Source organism: Micromys minutus (genome assembly GCF_963924665.1).
Source record: "Micromys minutus genome assembly, chromosome: 9".
Classification (NCBI taxonomy): Eukaryota; Metazoa; Chordata; class Mammalia; order Rodentia; family Muridae; genus Micromys; species Micromys minutus.
In genome coordinates this window covers 54,879,990-54,900,120 of record NC_137978.1, presented here as the reverse complement: position 1 = coordinate 54,900,120, position 20,131 = coordinate 54,879,990, and the positions used below count along the sequence as shown (strand labels likewise).

At 47.0% G+C, this 20,131-nt stretch overlaps 1 protein-coding gene across 4 annotated transcripts in view; it reads left to right on the top strand.

Annotated features, from left to right (window-relative positions):
• Window positions 1-11,165, top strand: part of LOC308424511 (protein DDI1 homolog 2) — a 42,452-nt gene extending 31,287 nt beyond the window's left edge. Inside the window, exons 9-10 of one of the 4 annotated variants that reach the window (XM_080921504.1) lie at window positions 3,130-4,596; window positions 11,097-11,165. In XM_080921504.1, the coding sequence (XP_080777630.1) occupies window positions 3,130-4,596; window positions 11,097-11,107 (1,478 nt within the window). In that variant the 3' untranslated portion in view covers window positions 11,108-11,165. Of the gene's footprint in view, window positions 1-582; window positions 645-3,129; window positions 6,486-11,096 lie in introns of those variants that run through there. The other 3 variants (XM_080921506.1, XM_080921507.1, XM_080921505.1) reach the window with 3 other exon arrangements.
• The last annotated feature ends 8,966 nt before the right edge of the window (window positions 11,166-20,131 follow it).

Here is a 20,131-nt window from a genome sequence, read left to right as displayed (position 1 = left end):
TTTTAGCTGAGCAGTAGTGACACACACCCTAAATCCCAGAGTTCAAGAAGCAGAGGCAGGCGGATCTCTTAGTTCAGGGCCAGCATGGTATACAGAGCAAGTTCCAGGACAGCCAGGGCTGCACAGAGTTCCTGTCTTAATAAACAAAACCAAAAAAGAGAAAATAAGTGAGTCTTGAGCTTGGGATGGTGACACCCGCCTATAAGCCACACTCTCAGAATCTCAAGTTCTAGGCCATAGCAAGACCTTGTCTCAAAATTTTTTGAGGAATTTGGAAAGCTGCTGTACTTGCTCACTAACCTATGTGGAATGGTCGTCAAGCAGCTCCTTGATGGATTGACTTTGTGTGTGGCACATTTGCCTCCAATATCTGTGCAGAGCTATGGAATAATTCCTTTCCAAGTACAGGAACCTTGCTGGTTATGTTTGGAGAGAACTGAAGCACCAAAGAGTCTCTGGGATGCCCATGCTGTGGAAACTGCTGGTTTTACGGCTAGGAAGGAGTGAGGACTACGGCCCTGCATGCTGTGTGGTTCTGTACTGTTAACCCACGTTTGCTTGTCTGTTTCCTAATCCAAACAGAGCGTCAGAAGCCATGATGCATGTAGTGTGTGTGTGCTGCAGCTGGAGTGGGCCCAGACCAGGTATTTATAGACACCACACTAACCTTCCATCCAGTTGTCACGTGTACTCTGCAGAGTCTCTGTCTGGGATCATTCTGGAAACTCAAGACTTTCTCCCTGTTCACTCTGGTTACAACTAGCCTGTATGTACATTTATATGTATGTTGCCATATACACACATAGACATAAGTTCTTGTTTGGAAGTTGACTGGTTATGGGAAAAGCCCTAGTGAAAAGTATTCATATACCTGCTACCTCTGAGACTTGAAAATGCTGAAGAGAAAAGAATCAATCAAGACTATTGGTGTCACAGTGACTTGTAGATAAATGAAATTTTTAAGTCTTTTTTTAAAAAAAGCTGGAAGTCCTCATATGTTTGAAGTTTATAAAAGGATAAAATTTTCATTTTATTGAGCAGAAATTAAAATTAAAAAGTTGAACCAACTGGCTTCTTCCTAATCAGTATGAGGTGGACTGGGCATGCTCATGCATTCTTGCCACCCCATCCTTCTCCTTCAGATGATGACACAAGAGGAGCCAGGGTCTGAGGCCAGGCTGGGCTGTGTAGTGGAAGTGCAGATTTGATCTGACGATCTGACACAGGGCTTTATTTTAATAAGGGTTTGGAGGCTGGTTGTAATTAGACTTGTAGCATGTCATTCATATTCTCATTCTCCCTCTCCCTCCCTCCCCCTCACTCTCTCTCTCTCTCTCTCTCTCTCTCTCTCTCTCTCTCTCTCTCATTTTAGGAACATTAGGCATAGTTGATATACCTTAGCATTTTTTCTGTCCCCCTGTGGTACTAGTATTTCAGTTTTAGAGGGGTGACACATATGCTGCTCTATCAGTAAGTACAAAGTCCACTGGGCACCTTTGCCTCTCCTGCTCCTTTGGGGTGTGCAGGTCCTTGGCACTGAACCCAGGTGGTACATGTTCTCCTATGGTGCTGACATGGATATTCTTTTGCACTATGCTTTCTTATGTTAGCATTTGTCCAAAATTGAGTCAGCTGTATTGATTAGATGGATATAAAACTAAGGACTTTGTTTAGTTACAGGATGTAGTTTAAACAGATAAAGCACAATCCTATTTGCCACCAACTATAAGATAAGGTAATTCCTTAAGAAATCAGTAGTTGGCTTGAGGTGGTGCCACTGGCCTTTGATCCCAGCATTTGGCAGACAGGCATGTGGATCTCTGAGTTCAAGGCCAGACTGGTCAACAGAGTTCCTGGACAGCCAAAGAAACTGTTTCTCGAAAAACAAACAGAAAGGATAGCATAGGCTATTGAGACCCCATCACAACCCAGAAAAGGAAAAGCCAACCGCTTCCAGGATGGCCCATTCTCTCATGCAGCTAAGTGGGTCTGATTAATTAGTTAGAGCGACTAATCATAACTGCGCTCTACATGACCTCGAGTGGAAATCCAGCACTCATGCTCTCGTTAGTGGTCAGCACAAAGCATCTGCATTGAATTAGTAACCAGGAGCTGATGTTTCCAGCCTCGATAGCAGTTTATGCCTTTTAATTAAAGACATTATGTGTGGTTAGAGGCTGGCTTTTAATAGTGCCAGAGGAGCTGGACCACTGTGGCATCCATACTGGTATTGCCATCATGTTTGAAGAGCAATCAGATTAGGGTGAGTCTATGTTATTGATGCTTATCAAAAAACCTACTGCACTCCTTCCCTCTGTTGTATTCAGTTTTGTTGTACTGTATCAGTTACAGCATTTAGAGGCTGGATATGATTCTGCATGCTGTAATCCCAGCACTCAGACTAAAGCAAGAAACTCGCCATAAGTTTCAGGCTGAACAGAGCAACTTTACAGAGCTAGAGATGTAGCAGAGTGCCTCCTGGCATGGGGAAGCCGAGGTTTGTTTTGTCTGAAGCACTAGAGAAACGGAACAGTGATGCACATCCCTAGCTCTGACACTAGGAGGGCCATCCTTAAACATCAGTCAGAGGCCAGCCTGGGGTACAGGGAACGTCTAAATATGAATACATAGTTACAGTGGTTGAACAGAGAAATAAAATCCTGCCTGCTTTAGTTTTCAGTTTGTGTGTTCTTTAGTTGGGTGCTCAGTTTTGCCATGCTTTTTTTAAAGCTTGGCTGGAAATAAAGTCCACTGTTACTGGTCTGTCTTCTTGGATGCCCCCACTCAGTCTCCAGCATGCTTGTTTCTGGACTTCTGTGCTCACATGAAAAGCGTACTGGAGCCAGCAGCAGTGGCTCATGCTATAACCCCAACGCTCAGGAGCCTGACAAACAAGGATTCCTGACAGTTGAAGCTTATCTGGGTTTACTATAGTGAGTTGGCCAGCCTAGGCTAGAGTGAGACCAGTGAGCTCTGACCCAACCGTTGTAAAGTGCAGGTTAGTAGTGCTTTACATGCGGAATTTTAATAATGTTTATTAAGGACACACCCATTTCAGCTTCAGTGACAGATGCTACCTTGTCTACCACAGTGAGAAAGCTAACTAATACTTTTTTTCTTTTATTACAGAGAAAAGCAGTAAAGAATCTACCTCACTGGGAATGTCATCATTGCCGAGTTCAGATGGGTTCAACCATTCAGCTCCTTCAGGGCAGAGTCCTGAGGTTGGTAGCCCCACGAGTCTCGCTCGCTCTGTCTCTGCTTCCATCTGCGCCATCAAGCCCAGTGACCCCAATAGCATTGAATCTCTAGCTATGGAGGCTACGAAGGCTTCAGCTGAATTCCAGACAAACTCTAAGAAAACAGACCCTCCTCTGCAGGTTCTTCCTGATCTTGCTTCTTCAGCAGAACAGAGTCCAGCTATGCCTTTGCATAATTCATCAGAAGTATTTGTTACAGGTAATCTGGAGAAATCTGCTGAAAAAAGAATTCAGGGCCTCAGAGTTTATCTCCACACAAGACAGGATGCTAGTTTATCTCTCACAACTACTGGGATGCATGAGCAACAGATATTTGGGGAGGAAAAGAGTTGGCATCCGGAAAATCAGAACCCAAGCCAAGTGAACGGCCTTCAGCAGCACAGAGAAACAGAGAGTGTGCAACAGGAGGCCGGACCGCTGAGTGTCCCACACGACCAGGAGTGTCTCTGTGGCACAGAAGACCTTGAGCTTCAGGAAGAAGTTGTCAGTTGGGAAGCTGTGATGAAAGGGGCTGAGCCACAGAGGGCAGCTCCTCTTCCCGATGCAGAGGAAGGGCTTCCAGCCCCAGGGCACTGCAGCTGCTCGTGCTCAGAAGCCCTGATGGAAGTAGATACAGCTGAACAGTCTCCGCTTGCTCTGTGCAGCTCAGCAGGCAGGCAGGATGCCGTCTCAAACCCTGCTCCTGCTGTATCCCACCTCGCTTCAGATAATCCCTCTATGGAAGTGGAAACATCACAGTGTAACCCCTCCTGTGAACGTGTGGAACATTTCATCCTGACTCGGGATTTGCAGCTCCCAGAAGATAATGTTGAAATGTCTACAATGGATAGCAAAGATGACAGTTCCTTGTCCTCTCTAAGTGGCCATGGTCAGCCCTCTGTGGAGTCAGCAGAAGAGTTTCGTTCACCTGTCACAGTGGCCTTGAAAGAATCACCTGCACTTTTGGTCATTAGCTGTAAGCCAGCTTCATATTCCTCTGAGGATATTACCTGTCAGTCAGAAATAGGAGCTGAGAGTGTTTCATACCTTACAGGAAGGAGAGCCCAAAGTGAGCATCTGACCCCTAGTGACCAGTACCCACAAGTCTCCTGTCCCCAGGCCACCTCTGAATCAGAAAAGACAGAATTTGTAGGAACTGCACCTTGTGCTGCGATAGAAGGTGAAGCATCTACTCGCTTTGGAGGTCTGGGTGACGCCTCGTCACCTGGCCGAGAAGGTGTCCCCAAATCAACAGAGTCAGTCAGAAAGAGCTGTTCTGTCGCCATAACCTCAGCTAAACTGTCTGAGCAGTTGCCCTGCACCTCAGGTGTAGAAATTTCACCCGAACTTGCAGCAGGTGAGGAGGGTGCCCACAGTCAGCCTTCTGAGCATGTGCAGAATCCAGGCCCAGACAGGCCAGAGACCAGCAATGTCTGCCCTGGAGCTGTGTTGCCCTGCAGTGGATTGGACCAACCTACCACACAGTCCTTGTCCACTCCCTCCGCTCTTCCACCATTTGTCTTTCCTGCTGCAGATGTTGACAGGATTCTTGGTGCAGGCTTCACTCTGCAGGAAGCCCTGGGGGCTTTGCATCGAGTTGGTGGAAATGCAGACCTTGCACTTCTTGTTTTGTTAGCCAAGAACATTGTAGTCCCTACATAATCGTGGGAGAGTGGGCTAGGCCACATTTCATTCCTTTTGAAAAAGCCCTTTTCACACAAATATACTCAGTTACACACACACACAATATGTGTAGAAAATCTGCAAGCAAAATGTTGAGCCAGATTTTTTTTTTTCCGGCCAAAGTAATTTATGATCTTTTGTCTGATGAATTTGTCTATTCTACTTGTTAAAATTTGGGCCTTTTAAATGTATTGGCAGTGTGTGCATACAAAAGCTTTTTATTCTCATTAAGATGATGTATTCTGGAATAAAGCGGATGGTTTTGTGCATAGCATACCATTTTAGAATGAGTGAATGCTTTGAAAGTAGGAGTCATGAGGAGCCTGCCACCTATGGAGCTAGGACAGATCAGCTGCTCACTGTGGCTCTGCCTGTGCTATGTGCAGGGTATGGCTTGTAACAGAAAGTTGGAGAAGATAAAACTTCGAGAGTTGTATGTTTTGAGGAGATAATAACTTCTAGAGTTGTATGTTTTGATTTGCTTGCTCAGGGTTGACATTTCAATGGGTGAGTGGGAGGGCTTAAACCTTGGGCTGTGTTGTGCATCATAGGCTGCTGCATGGACTGATCGCCAAATACCTTCATGACCATGGGTAGGGTGTGGGGAAATTCACGTTAGAGTGAAACATGGTGCTACTTGTATTTAAAAAGGGAAGGGAAAAAACATGATCATAATCCATTTGTAAGTGTCAAGGACTGTGAACTAAAGATAATGGCTTAGACAAACACTGGCCTGGACTAGAGACTGGGTGGAGGCATCTCACTACACCCCAACCCTCGCAGTGATCTACTAGGAAGTTCTTCCCATGCTCAGTCAGAGTGAGAGAGAGCATGGGACAGCCTTTGTCCCTGTCCTCTCGGTCTGTGAGCGCCCCTCATGGCAGTGGAAATATGGTGGACGTTCTGGCAACAGTGGCCTTGGTACCGTCTTCATCCCTTTCTTTCCTCAGCCGGATCCATGTTTGTGTTCGTCGAGCTAGAGTTGGGTCAGGATGTGTAGCTGTGTGTATTGTGGCCTTTTTACTGTCAGCTCTCACCTCATAAATCGCTGTCCCCTGGCCCCACTGTGCAATAATCACTCTGGATAGATTTAGAGCATCCTTTCCTGGAACATAAACTGTTGTCTTGGGTTTCTGGCAGGAATCTGGGATCTTGTTTTTCTTGAAAAGAATGTTAAGGATAATTCCTGGTTCCAGGTTGAGAGTTTGCAGTTTATTAAAAAGAAAGTGTTGAAATCAAATTCTGAACTGATTCTGAACATTAACTGAGTTTGTCTAAAAGTCACTATGCCCCCCCCCATCTCTTTCTCTCTCCCTTTCCCTCCCTCCCTCCCTCTCTCTCTCCTTCTCTCTCCCTCTCTCTCTCTCTCCCTCCCTCCCTCCCTCTCTCTCCCTCCCTCTCTCTCTCCCTCCCTCTCTCTCTCTCTCTCCCTCCCTCTCTCCCTCCCTCTCTCTCCCTTTCCCTCCCTCCCCCCCCCTCTCCCCCCCCCTCCCTCTCTCTTCCTCTCTCAGTCTTTCAAAGGTTGGTTTTATCCATCAAATTTGAAGTCACTGAGCACAGACAGGTTCCTATCTCAGGAGTTTTTGAAACTTAATGGGCACTAACAGGGGTTTCTGTTCTTTGCTCTAGTTCTTTTTGCTGCATTGTTTGTGTGCTGAGACTCACTTGGTGAATGACATGGTGACAAGTCACACCAAGTATCCTGATCCTTTCTGGAATTCGGAAATGGTTGCTGAATGGCTTCCTGCTCTCCATAAGGGCCCTCAGAACATTGGGCTAGTCAAGGTGTCTGAGAGATTCTTGGTTTCAGATGGGCATGGCACGTCCGCCCTTTGCCTGTTCTACACCAAAGATGTCTGTGTGTGACTCACTAGGAAACTGCTCACAGGCTTCTGTCACCGACTTAGAGCAGTGACGCCTGGTATTGACTTGAGGCAGGGTCGGGGCCACAGGGTGGGGTGGGGAGGGGAGAACATCTTGGTGATAGACTCCTCCCAGAAGACTTGTGTGAGGAGAAACGGGCATGCAAGGATGTGGATGTTTCAGAGGCTGCCCTAGCTGGAGGGTAGAGTCGAGTCTGGAAAAGATGTCATTACAATAGCTTTCAACGTGTGCGCTTGTGCATTTAGTTTTAGAAGCAGTGTGCTAGCTCGATGACTTGTACAGGAGTTCTTAGGAACACTTGGATTGAGTTTGACTGGATTGCCAAATACTTTGTTCCTTTGGTGGTTATTTTCTTTGCAACAAATAGTTGCTTTTGATTTCTAAGATCTGTCAAAAATAAAATCAAAGGCCAGGCATGCTGACATAGGTTTTGTTCTAGGAGGCAGGTGGATATCTATGAGTCCTAGGCCAGCCACCCTGTCTTTTAAAGAGTAGATTTTTTTTTTAATTTTTTTTTTTTCTGAAGTTTGTGTAACGTTAGGAATTTGTTAGGAATTGATTGGCTTAAACTGAGCAACTCTAGAAGAGAGGACATTGAGGAACGTCACATTAGTGGTACTTAGCTTTCACTACACGTCATTGTAAAACCCAGTGTTGAGCCAGCCAGGTGACAACTGTTCTGTGGTGGCTGCTTTACCTCCTGCAGTGGTCTCCACTCAAGCACCAAAGGATTTTCTTGTAAAACTCACACTCAAGCAGAAGGGCTGAAGCTACCACCCTTTGGTTCTGTGAACAGTGGTTTTAAGGTGTTGGCAGGTGAGGGTAAGAGTAGGTGCTTGGCAAAAGAAGCTTTAGTAGATGGTCAGTAGTGTGAGAACATCTGCCTTGAAGCCTACTTCCTCTGATCATCTCTAGATGCAAGAAAGGGGAGACACAGCCCAAGGTGTTTACCCAAAAACATTCCTTGGCAAGAGGGTGCCTAGGAATGGGATAGGGGACCTGGTGTCCTGGATTTTATGACTAGCTTGTGTAGCATCTGCCTGTTCGTCCCTCTCCACAGCTTTCTATTTCTAGCAGAAGCCATAAGAATTTGTTTCAACTATTCAGCTCGTGTCTATAAATAAGGACTAAGCTATCTCAAATATAAGGTTGTTGATAAATACTTTACATAGGTTGAAAAGCAGCTTTTATGTCTACAGACACCTGCACGTCTGGCGGCTTTTTTTCCTACTGTGTATATAATAAACTGCCTTGCAAATAGCAGTAAAAGAGTGTCAAGGCAATTTTTCTTTTTTTGTGTGTGGGGATTTTGTTTGTTTGTTTGTTTGTTTTGTTTTTTGAGACAGGATCTCGCCATAGCCCAGGATGGCCTCAAATTCACAGCAATTTTCCTGCCTCAGCCTTTAGAATACCAGGATTACAGGTGCACACAACTATGCCCAGTTCACTCAGCACATTCCAGTTACTACTACCTGTGGTGAGCATAAGACTCGGCTGAACTGGCTGGTGCATCACTAGCAATGACACAGGGCTGAGGGGCGTGGTTTGGCGGAACCCATTTGTAATGAGATCCTAGGTTTGATCCTTACCACCATAAAATAAAAGTAAAAGCCAGTCTTGGGATTTAATAGTCTGTGGCTGGCTAAAACCATGTGATTTCCCTCTCAGTAGTTAGCATGATAGCATTTGGTGTTTCCTGCATCCCCTCAGGGCTAGCACTGAGCCCCGTGAATTACCTGACTCCCTGAGTGTTGGTAGAGCTGAAGTAAGGACTTTGGGGGTGAGCCTTTGATGTACTTGCTTTTCTTTCGTGCCTTAATTTTTTTGAATAGCAGAAGCTTCACATCTTGGGATTATCAGGGGAAAGGTTAGAGGGCAGCCCTCCTGGAGAGGACTGCCACGAGGTGTGGCCCTTGGTTCCTTACCACTTTGATTCGCTCTTACCTGCTTCAAACATTAGGTTTCCCCAGACAGGAGTTTCTGGATCCTGTATACCAAAAATGGTTTCTAGATGTTTCTTAGGTTTTCTGTTGCACCTTTTGTGCTGTGATAGGGAGAGACCAAATCTTACGTTCTTAATAGGAAGTTAGCTCCTCCCATCAAAGCTATGCAGTATGAGCAGGATTCATCAGCTTGTTCATCAAACATGGACTACCCCTGAAGCCCAGGAGTTCAGCAGCAGCTAAACCAGACAAGAGCCTGGCTTTAGAAGCCTTCAGTCTAGGGAAGTTATGGGGCTAGTTTTAACTGAGATCTGTTTTTACCTGTTAGCATGCTACTCCAACCCCACCCCAGCATGCCTTTGTTTTTGAGATTTCTTACTGCCCAAATTGGCCTTGAACTAGCAATCCTAACATGGCTGGGATTATGAAATTACAGGCACACTCTGTAATGTTGGGGTAGCATGCTTTTAAACTTTTGGTTGCCTCTTAGAACTAACTGACTAGGGGAGGAAATCAAGCCCATGATGGAGTTCAACACTGTACACATAGAGCTCTACTGTAAAGTACTTTGTTTTAAACACCTGGGGGCTGGTGTGGTGGCATCTTTAATCTGTAATGCAAGGCCAGTCAGGGCTACAGAGAGGAACCCTCTCTAAAAACAGTTGAGGATGTAGGGAAATAGCAGTGGTAGGCATACGGTTTGCCTAGCTGCAGGAAGCCAGCCCTCTGCCCAGCACTCAGCATTGCATAGACCAGGTGTGTGTATGTGTGTGTATAATCCCAGCACTGGAGACAGGAGGAGGATCAGAAGTTCAAGGTCACTCTTGGCTACATAGTGAGTTTTAGGTCTGCTTGGATTACATGGAACCCTGTCTCCAGAAGAGTGGGTGGAGTCTACCTGTGTAGCTCAGTGGTTGAACACTTGCCTGATGGGTACAAGGCCCTGGGTTTGACCCCCAACACTGCACAGATAAAAAAGAATTAAGGGACGGGCAGCGCAGATATCATTCAGATAAAGGAAGAGAGGAGGGATAGCTGTTTCCCTTCAGGACACAGGGTCTCATGCAGCACTTGAGATGAGTGAGTGTGTCCCCTCCACCCTCCAGAACTCAGCCAATGCCTCTGCAGAATGTGCAGTGTGTGGACGAGAAGCCAGAGCAGAGGTGGCCGGTGTTGGGGATGGGCAGACAGGATTGCTCTGCAGACCTCTGCCAGCCCCACAAGGCATTCCTCATTCCATTTAAAACAGCCAGGCGTATGCCTTCCTGAAGCAAAAATGGAAAGTGGGTTCTTAGTGATCTCTGAGCTTTTATGGTTAGGAAATATACTTAAATTTTGATTGGTCGTTAAACTTGAGGGTCAGGGCTTCAGATATTGGGGAGGGGGGCTGCTAAGTTTTAAGATATCATCTAGGACAAACTCACATATACATACATATGTATGTATGTATGTATGTATATGGCTCAGCACAGGGGTTTCTTTACCTGCAAAGCTTGAACCACAGATCAGAAGGCGTGGAACATAAGATCGGGTTTTCTTACATTGCATAAGCAACTTAAGGTTTTGATTGGCTAACTTTAGGTAAAGAGCGTTTCCCTTCAGTAATTGTACTTGGAGTTTGGTTGCCCAAAACCTGCAAACTTGAGTGAGTGTGTCTGTGACCTGCAAAATAGACCTGTGCTCCTATAGGAGCCAGCCAGATGTGTGTTCGCGGGCTCCTTGAGTAGTCCTTACAACCCGGAAGCCATGTGGCCTCATACTCTTCCACCAAGGCTTGTGATCTCCCTGCATCCCCTGGGCGTCTGCTTCCTCTAGTGAGACATCAGAGGGAATACGTTATGTTGGGTGAATCTCCTCTACACACACCTTCCGTAGGAAAATAATAGTGCATTTGTATCCAGATCTCTTAGTGGCAAGCAGCCCTGATAAAGGCTTCAACCCCAATAGAGGTTCCCTGGCTTTCTAGCCACAGCAGGCAGATTGTAACTAAGAAGCCCTCTTTGGTTTCCTGCAGTTGCCTGGGTGTCATGAGGTTTTCTGGCTTTTCTTTAAGCTTTGACATAACTTCATCTTTTGAGATCTAGTCCGGTTAGCAAAATCTGTGCTTGCCTGTGGCCCGCCCAGCCACGCCCAGATGCTTTGAGAGTTGGGGAAACTGAGAACTGGGAAGCTGCACTCAGGAATCCGGAAGTCAGTTGCTGTGTGTGCTGGTTAGGGCTGTCTGCAGCTGAACACACTAGATGCCTTTGAGTTTGACTTTTTTTGTTTTGTTTTTTTTGTCTTATTTTGAAATGTAAGTCAGCCCTGAATAATCCAAACACTTTATTTTATTTTTCTTCTTTAATAGGAACTTTCTGAAGAAAACGTGATGTGTAAAACCTTTGATATTTAAGACAATAAAGTTTTTATCATAAGACTTTGGTTTGATCTGCTTCTTCTAACGTAAGAGGATTTCTCCCCCTGAGTTCCGATTTCTGGCTCCCTGGCCCTTTAAATTACTTCTGCCCAGGTATGGGGCAGCAAGGCCTGTGAGCCTGGACTCCACCCTGAAGGGTGCAGCCATGAAACTTGACTTCCCAGGTTCCTGGAGATCTCCCTGCAGGTGTCAGGAGAGCATTTTGTATGCACTTGGATCAAACTAACAAAACACTGGCAGTGGAGTAGCGAGGTTAAAATTGGCCTCTAGAGCCAAGCAGATCTCTGAATCCAAGGCCAGCTTTGTCAACAGAGAGTTCTGGAATAGAGCAACATTCACAGGGATTGCCTAAAACCACCAGAAAACAGATACTTACATTATGATTCGTAACAATAGCGAAATAACAGTTATAAAGTAACAGTTGTGGGTCACCAAAACATGGGCTATATTACAGGTCACTGTTAGGGAGGTGGAGAGGCACTGCGCTAGAGCCAGGCTGCTTGCTATGCTCCAGCTTTGCCAGAACCCACAGTGCTGAGAGCCGGTGCACGGCACTCAGCGGGACGGAGACAGGCCAACCCCAGAGTTCACTGGCTTACCACACTAACCAGTTGAATGCTGGGTCATTGTGAAAGGTAAGGTGGAGATCTATGGAGGGAGTGTAGATCTGTCCTGCACATGTGTGTTCATATGCACAGATGCCATACAGAAAATGAGGCACAGTGAGGACGACTAGCCAAGTCGATGCATGCAGCCTTTTCAGAAGCTGGTGACTTCTTTCAGATTGATAGTCATTTCAAGGCAGGCTAGAAGCCTGTAGACTTGAGAAGCTTCTAGAACTGGGTGCCATGACCTTACCAGACAGGCTATAAAGTACAGTCTACTTGTTTGCTTGGTTTGTGTGGGGCTAAGGTCTCTAGCTGTTTCATTACATTTACTCTGGTTTGTGCTGTGCGTTGCAGGGTGAAATTTACCTGCCACTGCCTCCAAGTCCTGATTAAAGGTGAGCATGTGGCCCATTGCCTGGCTCACCTTTCTGGCCTTTTCTAATTTCCTTCAGATCTTTATGCATATATAACCCTTGGCCTTCTGTGGCTACGTCATCAAATTAATAGCTGCCTCCTGGACAGTCTTCATTTTCTCTCTTTAGGCCTGACCACTTCTCACACAGCCTAAAATCAACTCCTGGATCTTGCTTAGACTGTTTTATTGTTTTGGGTTTTTTTGAGACAGGGTCTCTCTGTATAATCCTAGCCTGCCTAGAGCTAGCTCACCTTGTAGATCAGGTTGACCTCAAAGTCACAGAGATCCTTCTGCCTCTGCCTTCCCTGTGCTGGGACTGAGGTCCACTGTGTGGGCGCATTACTCATGACCTTTCATTCATAAGCTCTGAGAACAGAGAATCACCACAACCCCATTGCCTACAAATGTGCCTGTGGTTTTAGCTTTGGATTTTGAGAGAGGCCAAGAGAGCCTCAAACTTACTAAGTAGCTAAGGATGAGCTCAAACTATATCCATCTGCCTCTACCTGCCCCAGCCTACTGTTGGAATTACCACCACACTCCACTCTAGAGGGGGCTGGGGAGTCAAACCTAGGGCTTTGTAGACAAGCATTCAGACCAACTGAGCTACATGCCCAGCCCCGACCCCTGTGTTTTAAATGAATAAATGTGTGAGCACAGAGATCTGCTTGTCTTTGCCTCCTGGGATTGAAAGCTTGTACTACCATGCCTGGATCTAATTTAGCTGGGTGGGATCTTGCCCCATTTAAAGCATTCCATGGCTTTCCAGATCCAAAGTCCCAAAATCTACCTTCTTCCAAAAAAAAAAAAAAAAAAAAAAAAAAAAAAAAAGAATGGTCAGGCTTATCACAGTAATACCCCAGTCCCTGGTACCAACTTCCATCCTAATTAGGGTTTTGCTACTGTGAATAGACACCATGATCAAGGCAAGTCTTATAAGGACAACATTTAATTGGGGCTGGCTTACAGGTTCAGTCCATTATCATCAAGGCAGGAACATGGCAGCATCCAGGCAGAGATGGTGCAGGAGGAGCTGAGAGTTCTACATCTTCATCTGAAGGCTGCTAGCAGAATACTGAGTTCCAGGCAGCTAGGATTAGGGTCTTTAAGCCCACACCCAAAGTGACACACCTACTCCAACAAGGCCACACCTTTTAAAAAATATAGTTATTATATATAACTACACTGTAGCTGTCTTCAGACACACCAGAAGAGGGCATCAGATCTCATTACAGATGGTTGTGAGCCACCATGTGGTTGCTGGGATTTGAACTCAGGACCTCTGGAAGAGCAGTCAGTGCTCTTAACCACTGAGCCAGCTCTCCAGCCTAAGGCCACACCTTCTAATAGTGCCAGTCCCTGGGCCAAGGATATCCCAACACACCCTGTCAAAAAATAAAATTAAAAAAAAAATGTCTTTAAATGCCAGATATGATGAAGCTCACTTAATTACAGCACTTGGAAGACATCGCAAAAAAAAGAGAACAAAATAAAAAATTAAAACCAGAAACGGGGTGTGGGGTTCAGGGAACGCTGCAGGAGTACTCATTGGAGGTAAGCATACTGGCTGCTGTTCCAGAGGACCCAGGTCCCATGTAGTTCCCAGAAGACCACGGCGGGAGGGATGTTACTTACTGGCTTGCTTCTCACAACCACTGTAACTCTTTCTTCCAGGGACCAACCCCCTCTTCTGGCTCCCACTGACACAAAGATCACAGTGATGCACAGACATCCATGTGGCCAAAATGTCCATGCATATGAAATAAAAAAAAAATGTATAAAAAGAGAAAGTGTAAAAAATAAATAAATAACATGCCCACTGTGAGAGGAAGTTGCTGGAGGCTTTTTAAGAGAGGGTTGGGTCACAGCCCAGTTTTCCCATGCATTTTACTGACTGGACAAGCTGGAAGGAGGCACTGGACATTTAACATAAAGTCAGACGCCCTGGATGAAGCTGAGTTGCTTCAGCTTGAACCGCCCGCCCACTTCTGGAGGCTTCAGTGAAAGATGGTGGACTTGCAGTACCATATATACACAAACCCAGCCCCTCCCCAGTCGCTCTCCGATGGGACCCAAACAGCCTCACCAGCCTGCTGGCCAACGAAAGCATTCTTCTAAACACAAATAGAGTTGGCTTGACTGGGGAGGAAAGGAAAGAATCCCCCCCCCTCTTTACTTTGCTTCTATGGGTGTTTTGTCTGCATCCATGTCTGTGTATCACTTGCATGCCTGGTACCCAAGGAGCCAGCATCCCCCTGGGGCTGAATGTAGCCATGCATCTCCCATGCGGGTGCTGAGAATTGAACCTAGTCCTCCGGAAGAGAGCAAGTGCTCTTAATTGCTGAGCCATCTCTCCAGCCCTCCCCCACTCCCCCTTTTTCTTGGCTCTTTGAGACACCACCCTGTCTACCCCTAGGGACCCTCCAATGCTGAGGGTGACCCTGAACTCCAGACCTTCCCGCTCCTGCCCCACAAGTGCCGGAGCTACAGACTTGTGCCACTACACCTGGCTTTAGAATTCCTTTTTTTTTTTTCCTGTGCCACTGATTTGGAAACCGGGGCAAGTGACTTACTTGCCTGGGGGCCTGGCATGATTCAGCAGAGGCTTTTGATTCTTGATGCCTTTTGACTCAGAGTCTCATGAGCGTCTCACATGATACGGAAGTGTTGTGCAATGAATGAAAGAGTTTTGATTTCCAGCTTCATAGACCCAGCAGTAGGCCCGACCCTGAGTTTCACAGTCACTGTTCTTTTTATACATACATATATGTGTGTGTGTGTATATATATATATCTAAAGCTTTATTTATATAAGTACACTATCTCTGTCTTCAGACACACCAAAAGGGGGCATCAGATCCCATTACAGATGGTTGTGAGCCACCATGTGGTTGCTGGGATTTGAACTCAGGACCTCTGGAAGAACAGTCAGTGCTCTAACCATTGAGCAATCTCTTCAGCCCCCTATATTTATTTTTAAATCTTTATACGTGTTAATGTTTTGCCTACTTGTATGTCTGTGCACTGTGTGCGTGCGTAGGGACTAGAAGGTATCAGGTCCAATACAGATGGTTGTGAGCCATCATGTGGTTGCTGGCATTTGAACCCAGGTCCTCTGAAAGAGCTGTCAGTGATAAGCCATCTCTCCAGGCCTTCACCCTGTTTTTGACAAACTAGAACCTGTGTTTAACTCCAAGTGTGGTGCAGCAGCCTACATATGGGCATGCCTTCTCAGCAGTAATTCCTGTCAGACTGAGCATGTCCCTCTCCCTCTAGACACACACATACTCTCGAACACCTTGAGAAGCTAGTAGGCCATGAAAACATATGTTTGTCCAGAAGCTGTAAAAAGTTGAATGGGACCATTATCCCACAGTTGTGGATACAACCTGGTGGAAATGTCGTCACCTCCCAGATAACAGGAAGTGGACACTCACAGCACACAGCCAAAGAATAAAATACCTCTTGAGAGCTGCATATGTAAATCACTTGGTAGGATGCTTGTGTAGTGTGCACAAAGCCTGGGTTGCTGTTTTTTGTGTATTTGTTTGTGCACTAGCTGGTTTTGTGTCAACTTGACACAAGATGGACTTAATCACAGAGAAAGGAGCCTCCCTTGAGGAAATGTCTCCATGAGATTCAGCTGTAAGGCATTTTCTCAACTAGTGATCAAGGGAGGAGGGCCCAGCCCATTGTGGGTGGTGCCATCCCTGGGCTGGTAGACATGCTTTCTATAAGAAAGGAGGCTGAGCAAGCCAAAGGGAGCAAGCCAGTAAGTAACATCCCTCCATGGCCTCTGCATCAGCTCCTGCTTCCTGACCTGCTTGAGTTCCAGTCCTGACTTCCTTTGGTGATGAGCAGCGATATGGAAGTGTGAGCTGAATAAACCCTTTCCTTCTCAACTTGCTTCTTGGTCATGATGTTTATGCAGGAATAAAAACCCTGACTAAGGCAGTTTGTTTGCTGTTTTCTTTTTGTTTTGTTTGGGGGGTTTTTTGTTTGTTTGTTTTGTTTTTTGTTTTTTGTTTTTGTTTTTTTTTCCAGAACAGGGTTTCTTTGTGTCTTGGTTTGCCTGGAATTCACAGAAATCCACCTGCCTCTGCCTCTTCAGTGCTGGGATTAAAGGCGTGGGCCACCCCACATAGTTGTATTTTGTTTTGTCTTGTTTTTAGTTAGTTGTATAAGGGGAGGCCAGAAGAGGGTGCCAGACCTCCTGGAGCTGACATATCACGTGACTGCAAGCAACTATGGATGCTGGGAGCCCAACTCCAGGTCCTCTAAGAGAAGGAAGTTACTCCTGACTACTGAGCGTCTCTCCAGCCCAAAGCCTGACTCTCACACATATAAATTAGATGTGGTGGCATGTATCTGCCATTCCAGCCCTTGGGAAGATTAGAAGTTAGAAGTGTTCTTCAGCCACATACATAGGGAGCTGGAGGAGAGCCTGGATCTGAAACACTGTTTCCAAACAAACAAACAAACAAAAGGAGGTGGGGACTGGGGGATGGCTTGGTCTGTAGAGCCCTTTGCCTGGTGTCCAGACTCTGACCCTTCCCCACTCCATCCCAGGTATCTGATTCACGCTTCCTCTCCCAGAGCTGGGGAGGCAGAAGCAGTTCAGACAGTAGGTGAGTGGCAGGCAAGGAGAGACCCAGCCTCAAGCGAGGTAGATAGTATTCCTAAACATGACATGGTAAGTTATCTTGTGGCCTCCATATGTGTGTGTGTACATGCACACACATGCACACACACACAGACATGCAAACACTTTTTTTTAACCTTCATTAATGTATTTATTCACTTTACATCCTGATCAAAACCACCTCCTCCTCCCAGTTCCTGCCTCTTATATCCCCTCCCTTAGCACCCCTTCCCTTCTCAGAGTAGAAGAGGAAGTCCCCCTGGGTATCATCCCACTGAGGCCAGAGTTGGGGGAAGAACTGAAGGACCTGAAGAGGAGAGGGACTCCTCCAGACCAACAGAGTCAACTAACTGGACTGAACCTCCAACCAAAGAGCAAGCATGGGCTGGACCTAGCCTTCTCCCCCCCCCACCCCCCACATATGTAGCAGATGTTCATCTTGGTCTTCATGCTGGTCTCCTGATAATTGGAGCACAGGCTATCCCCTAATGTCTGCCTGTGGATCCTGTTCCCCTGATCCACACACATTTGAAAAAAGCTGAATCGGCCTTTAATCCAAAACATGAAGTGGCGTTTGTCAGAACATGGTGCTGAGCAGGTGGCTTGATGTTCAACAGCACGAAAGAACCACATGGCTTGTGGGTTATACCTTTGGTCTACGTGGTTGAGCCAGGCCTTCGTCTCACAGGTTGGGGACTTGTAGGCCCTGGCTAGGAGGGACGGGGAGGGAGTCCTTCATTCAGGCCAATCTTCCTCCTCCTTGCCACAAATAGCTCTGGGCACCTCTCTCTTTCATCATTTCTGCAACGTGTGTCCTCTGCCCTCAATCTTTCTTTATCTGGGCAACAAAGGCCGCCTTGATCCCCAACCGTCCTCGATTTGCCCTCTGCCATAGTTCCATGGTGACTCTTATTTTTCCTGAATTCAATATACATTTTAAACCTATGGCTTCAGTTGCTATAGAGACTCTGTTTTTCTCCCTGAACGTCAGCTCAAGCCCTTGGCATGGCCTGCTAGAACAGTCTACAAAACAGAAAATGGGTCCTGGGTTCAGGAGAACACAGGAGCGACTCCTGGAGTCATGTGCTGGACTCTTTGGAAAGCACTTGATTCAAGTTGATCCTGGTGGTGTGTGGCACAGTACTTGAAGTCTGAGGCAGGAGGATCGCCTCAACTTCAAGGCCAGGAAGGGCTAGCGTGAGACCCTGGTTTAAAAACTAGTACAGGATCTAGTGGCGTGATCATATACACACAGCCTTAGTCATGGTACTGAGGAAGCAGAGGGAAGCAGGTCTCTGAGTTTAAGGCCAACTTGGTCTACATAGTGAGTTCCAGGCCAACCAGGGCCACAGAGTGAGAACTGTCTCAAAACAAAACAAAGAACAGTACTGAAATTACAGACGTGGCTTGATGTTTTTGCTTGGGTTTTGCTGTTGTTTTTGGAGACAGGGTCTCAGTAGCCCAGGCTAGCCTACAACTCACTGTGTAGTTGAGAAAGGCTTGTAAGTCCTCCTGCCTCCACTCCCCAAGTGTTGAGATAGATGTGTCCTACCTGTATGTACTTTCGTCCTAGAGGAACAAAACTTTGAAACTATCACCATCTTCCGGCTCTCCTTGGAGGTCAGGGAAGTGGTGAGGTCCTCTGTTTGGTCGGTTGTAGATAGAATTTGTGCTTCTGGGGCACGTTAGAGATAAGTTCACCTGAGCAGACATTATTAATAACTAGGGATCCAGAGTGGGGAATTCTGGTGTCTCGGAACTAAAGAGTAGATGTACTGTTCTGTGAGGTTACATTTATCTGGGGACCAAACTTAGAAAAGTGACCCAGGTAGGAGATGGAGCCCCTGGTGAGTTTGGGTCAGGCATGTGTTCTGTGAAGTGTTATACTAGATTTCACACTGAGGGAGTGAAGCCCTTAGTAGGACAGGGTGGAGGAAGGTGTGTCTCAGTTACCTTCCTATTGCTGTGATGAAACACCATGACCAAAGCCACTTGGAGCTGGGGGAAGGGTTTATTTGGCTGAACTACAGTTTATAGCCTGAATTATGATCCATCGAGGGACAAGACAGGAATTCAAACCAGGCAAGAACCTGGAGGCAGGAGCTGATGCTCAGACATGGAGGATAGCTTACTAACTAGATTGTTCCTCCTGGCTTGCTCAGCCTGCCTCCTTATAGAACCCAGGACCACCAGCCCAGGGATGGCACCACAATGGGCTGCCACCCCTGCCCCCTATTGATCATGAATTAAGAAAATGCCCTACAGCCTTATCTTATTGAAAGTATTTTTCTCAACTGAGTCTCTCTCTCTCAGATGACTCTAGCTTGTGTCCCTGGGTTGAGTTGATACAAAATTAGTGGGGACAGAAGGTGTGAGGGCCACAGGGCTTGTTTTGGAGGTTGGAGAGCCACCCGGGGTTTGCAATGGCCTGAAGTTAAGGACTGGACTTTGAAAATGGGGAACTGGAGTGTTGAGGAGGATGGAGGGTGGAGCTGGGCTGTGGGATTAGGGCAACTTTGGGTGCTGAATCTGTAGGCTGTCCGGACCTCTGAACCCTGGGTGTGTGTGTGGGGGACTGGAAAGGAATAGGTACGTGTCTCTGTCAGGACAGGCCTTGTCTCCTGCGTTTCTAAGTATTTGGTTATATCTGGGGTCCCTTGTGGGCAAGGATGAGTGAGGAATGTCAGATTGGGAATGAGGAAGGGGTCCTGTCCTGGTCCTGAGTGGGAGTGGGGTCTTCAAGGAGTTGGACAGACCCTGGAAAGAGGATCTTTGAGTGTTATAGGGAAGGGGAGTGTAGGCAAGGAGAGAGTGGGCGATGTCTAAGGAGTTGGAGCAGTTTTCGGGCCTGTGCTGGGCCTTGCTGCAAGGGGTTAGGGGAACGACAACCCGGTGTCTCAGGGGAGTGGAGAGGAGGCCCCAGGTCTGTGAGGTTCCCGGGGTCTTTGAGCATGGTGGCTCTGGGGATCTATGAGGTCCCGGGGTCTCATGAGGAGTTGTGCAGGGATGGGGAGTCGGGGGACGAAGTCTCTGAGTCCCAGGGTGTTTTGAGGTCCGAGGCTCTGCGGTGCCGCATCTATGCGATCCGGGCTCTGTGAGGTCCCGGGTCTATGCGATCCGGGCTGTATGAGTTCCGGGGTCTGCAGTACGGGGGCTCCGGATCTCTGAGCCCCCAGGTCTCCGCGGGCCCTGGTCTCCACCGCCCCGGGTCTCGGAGGAGGCGGGCCCGCCCGGTCCCCGCCGTCCCTCCCGGCCCGTGCTGGCACCGCCCCGCCTGACATCAGTTCCTGCGGCCGCGCACT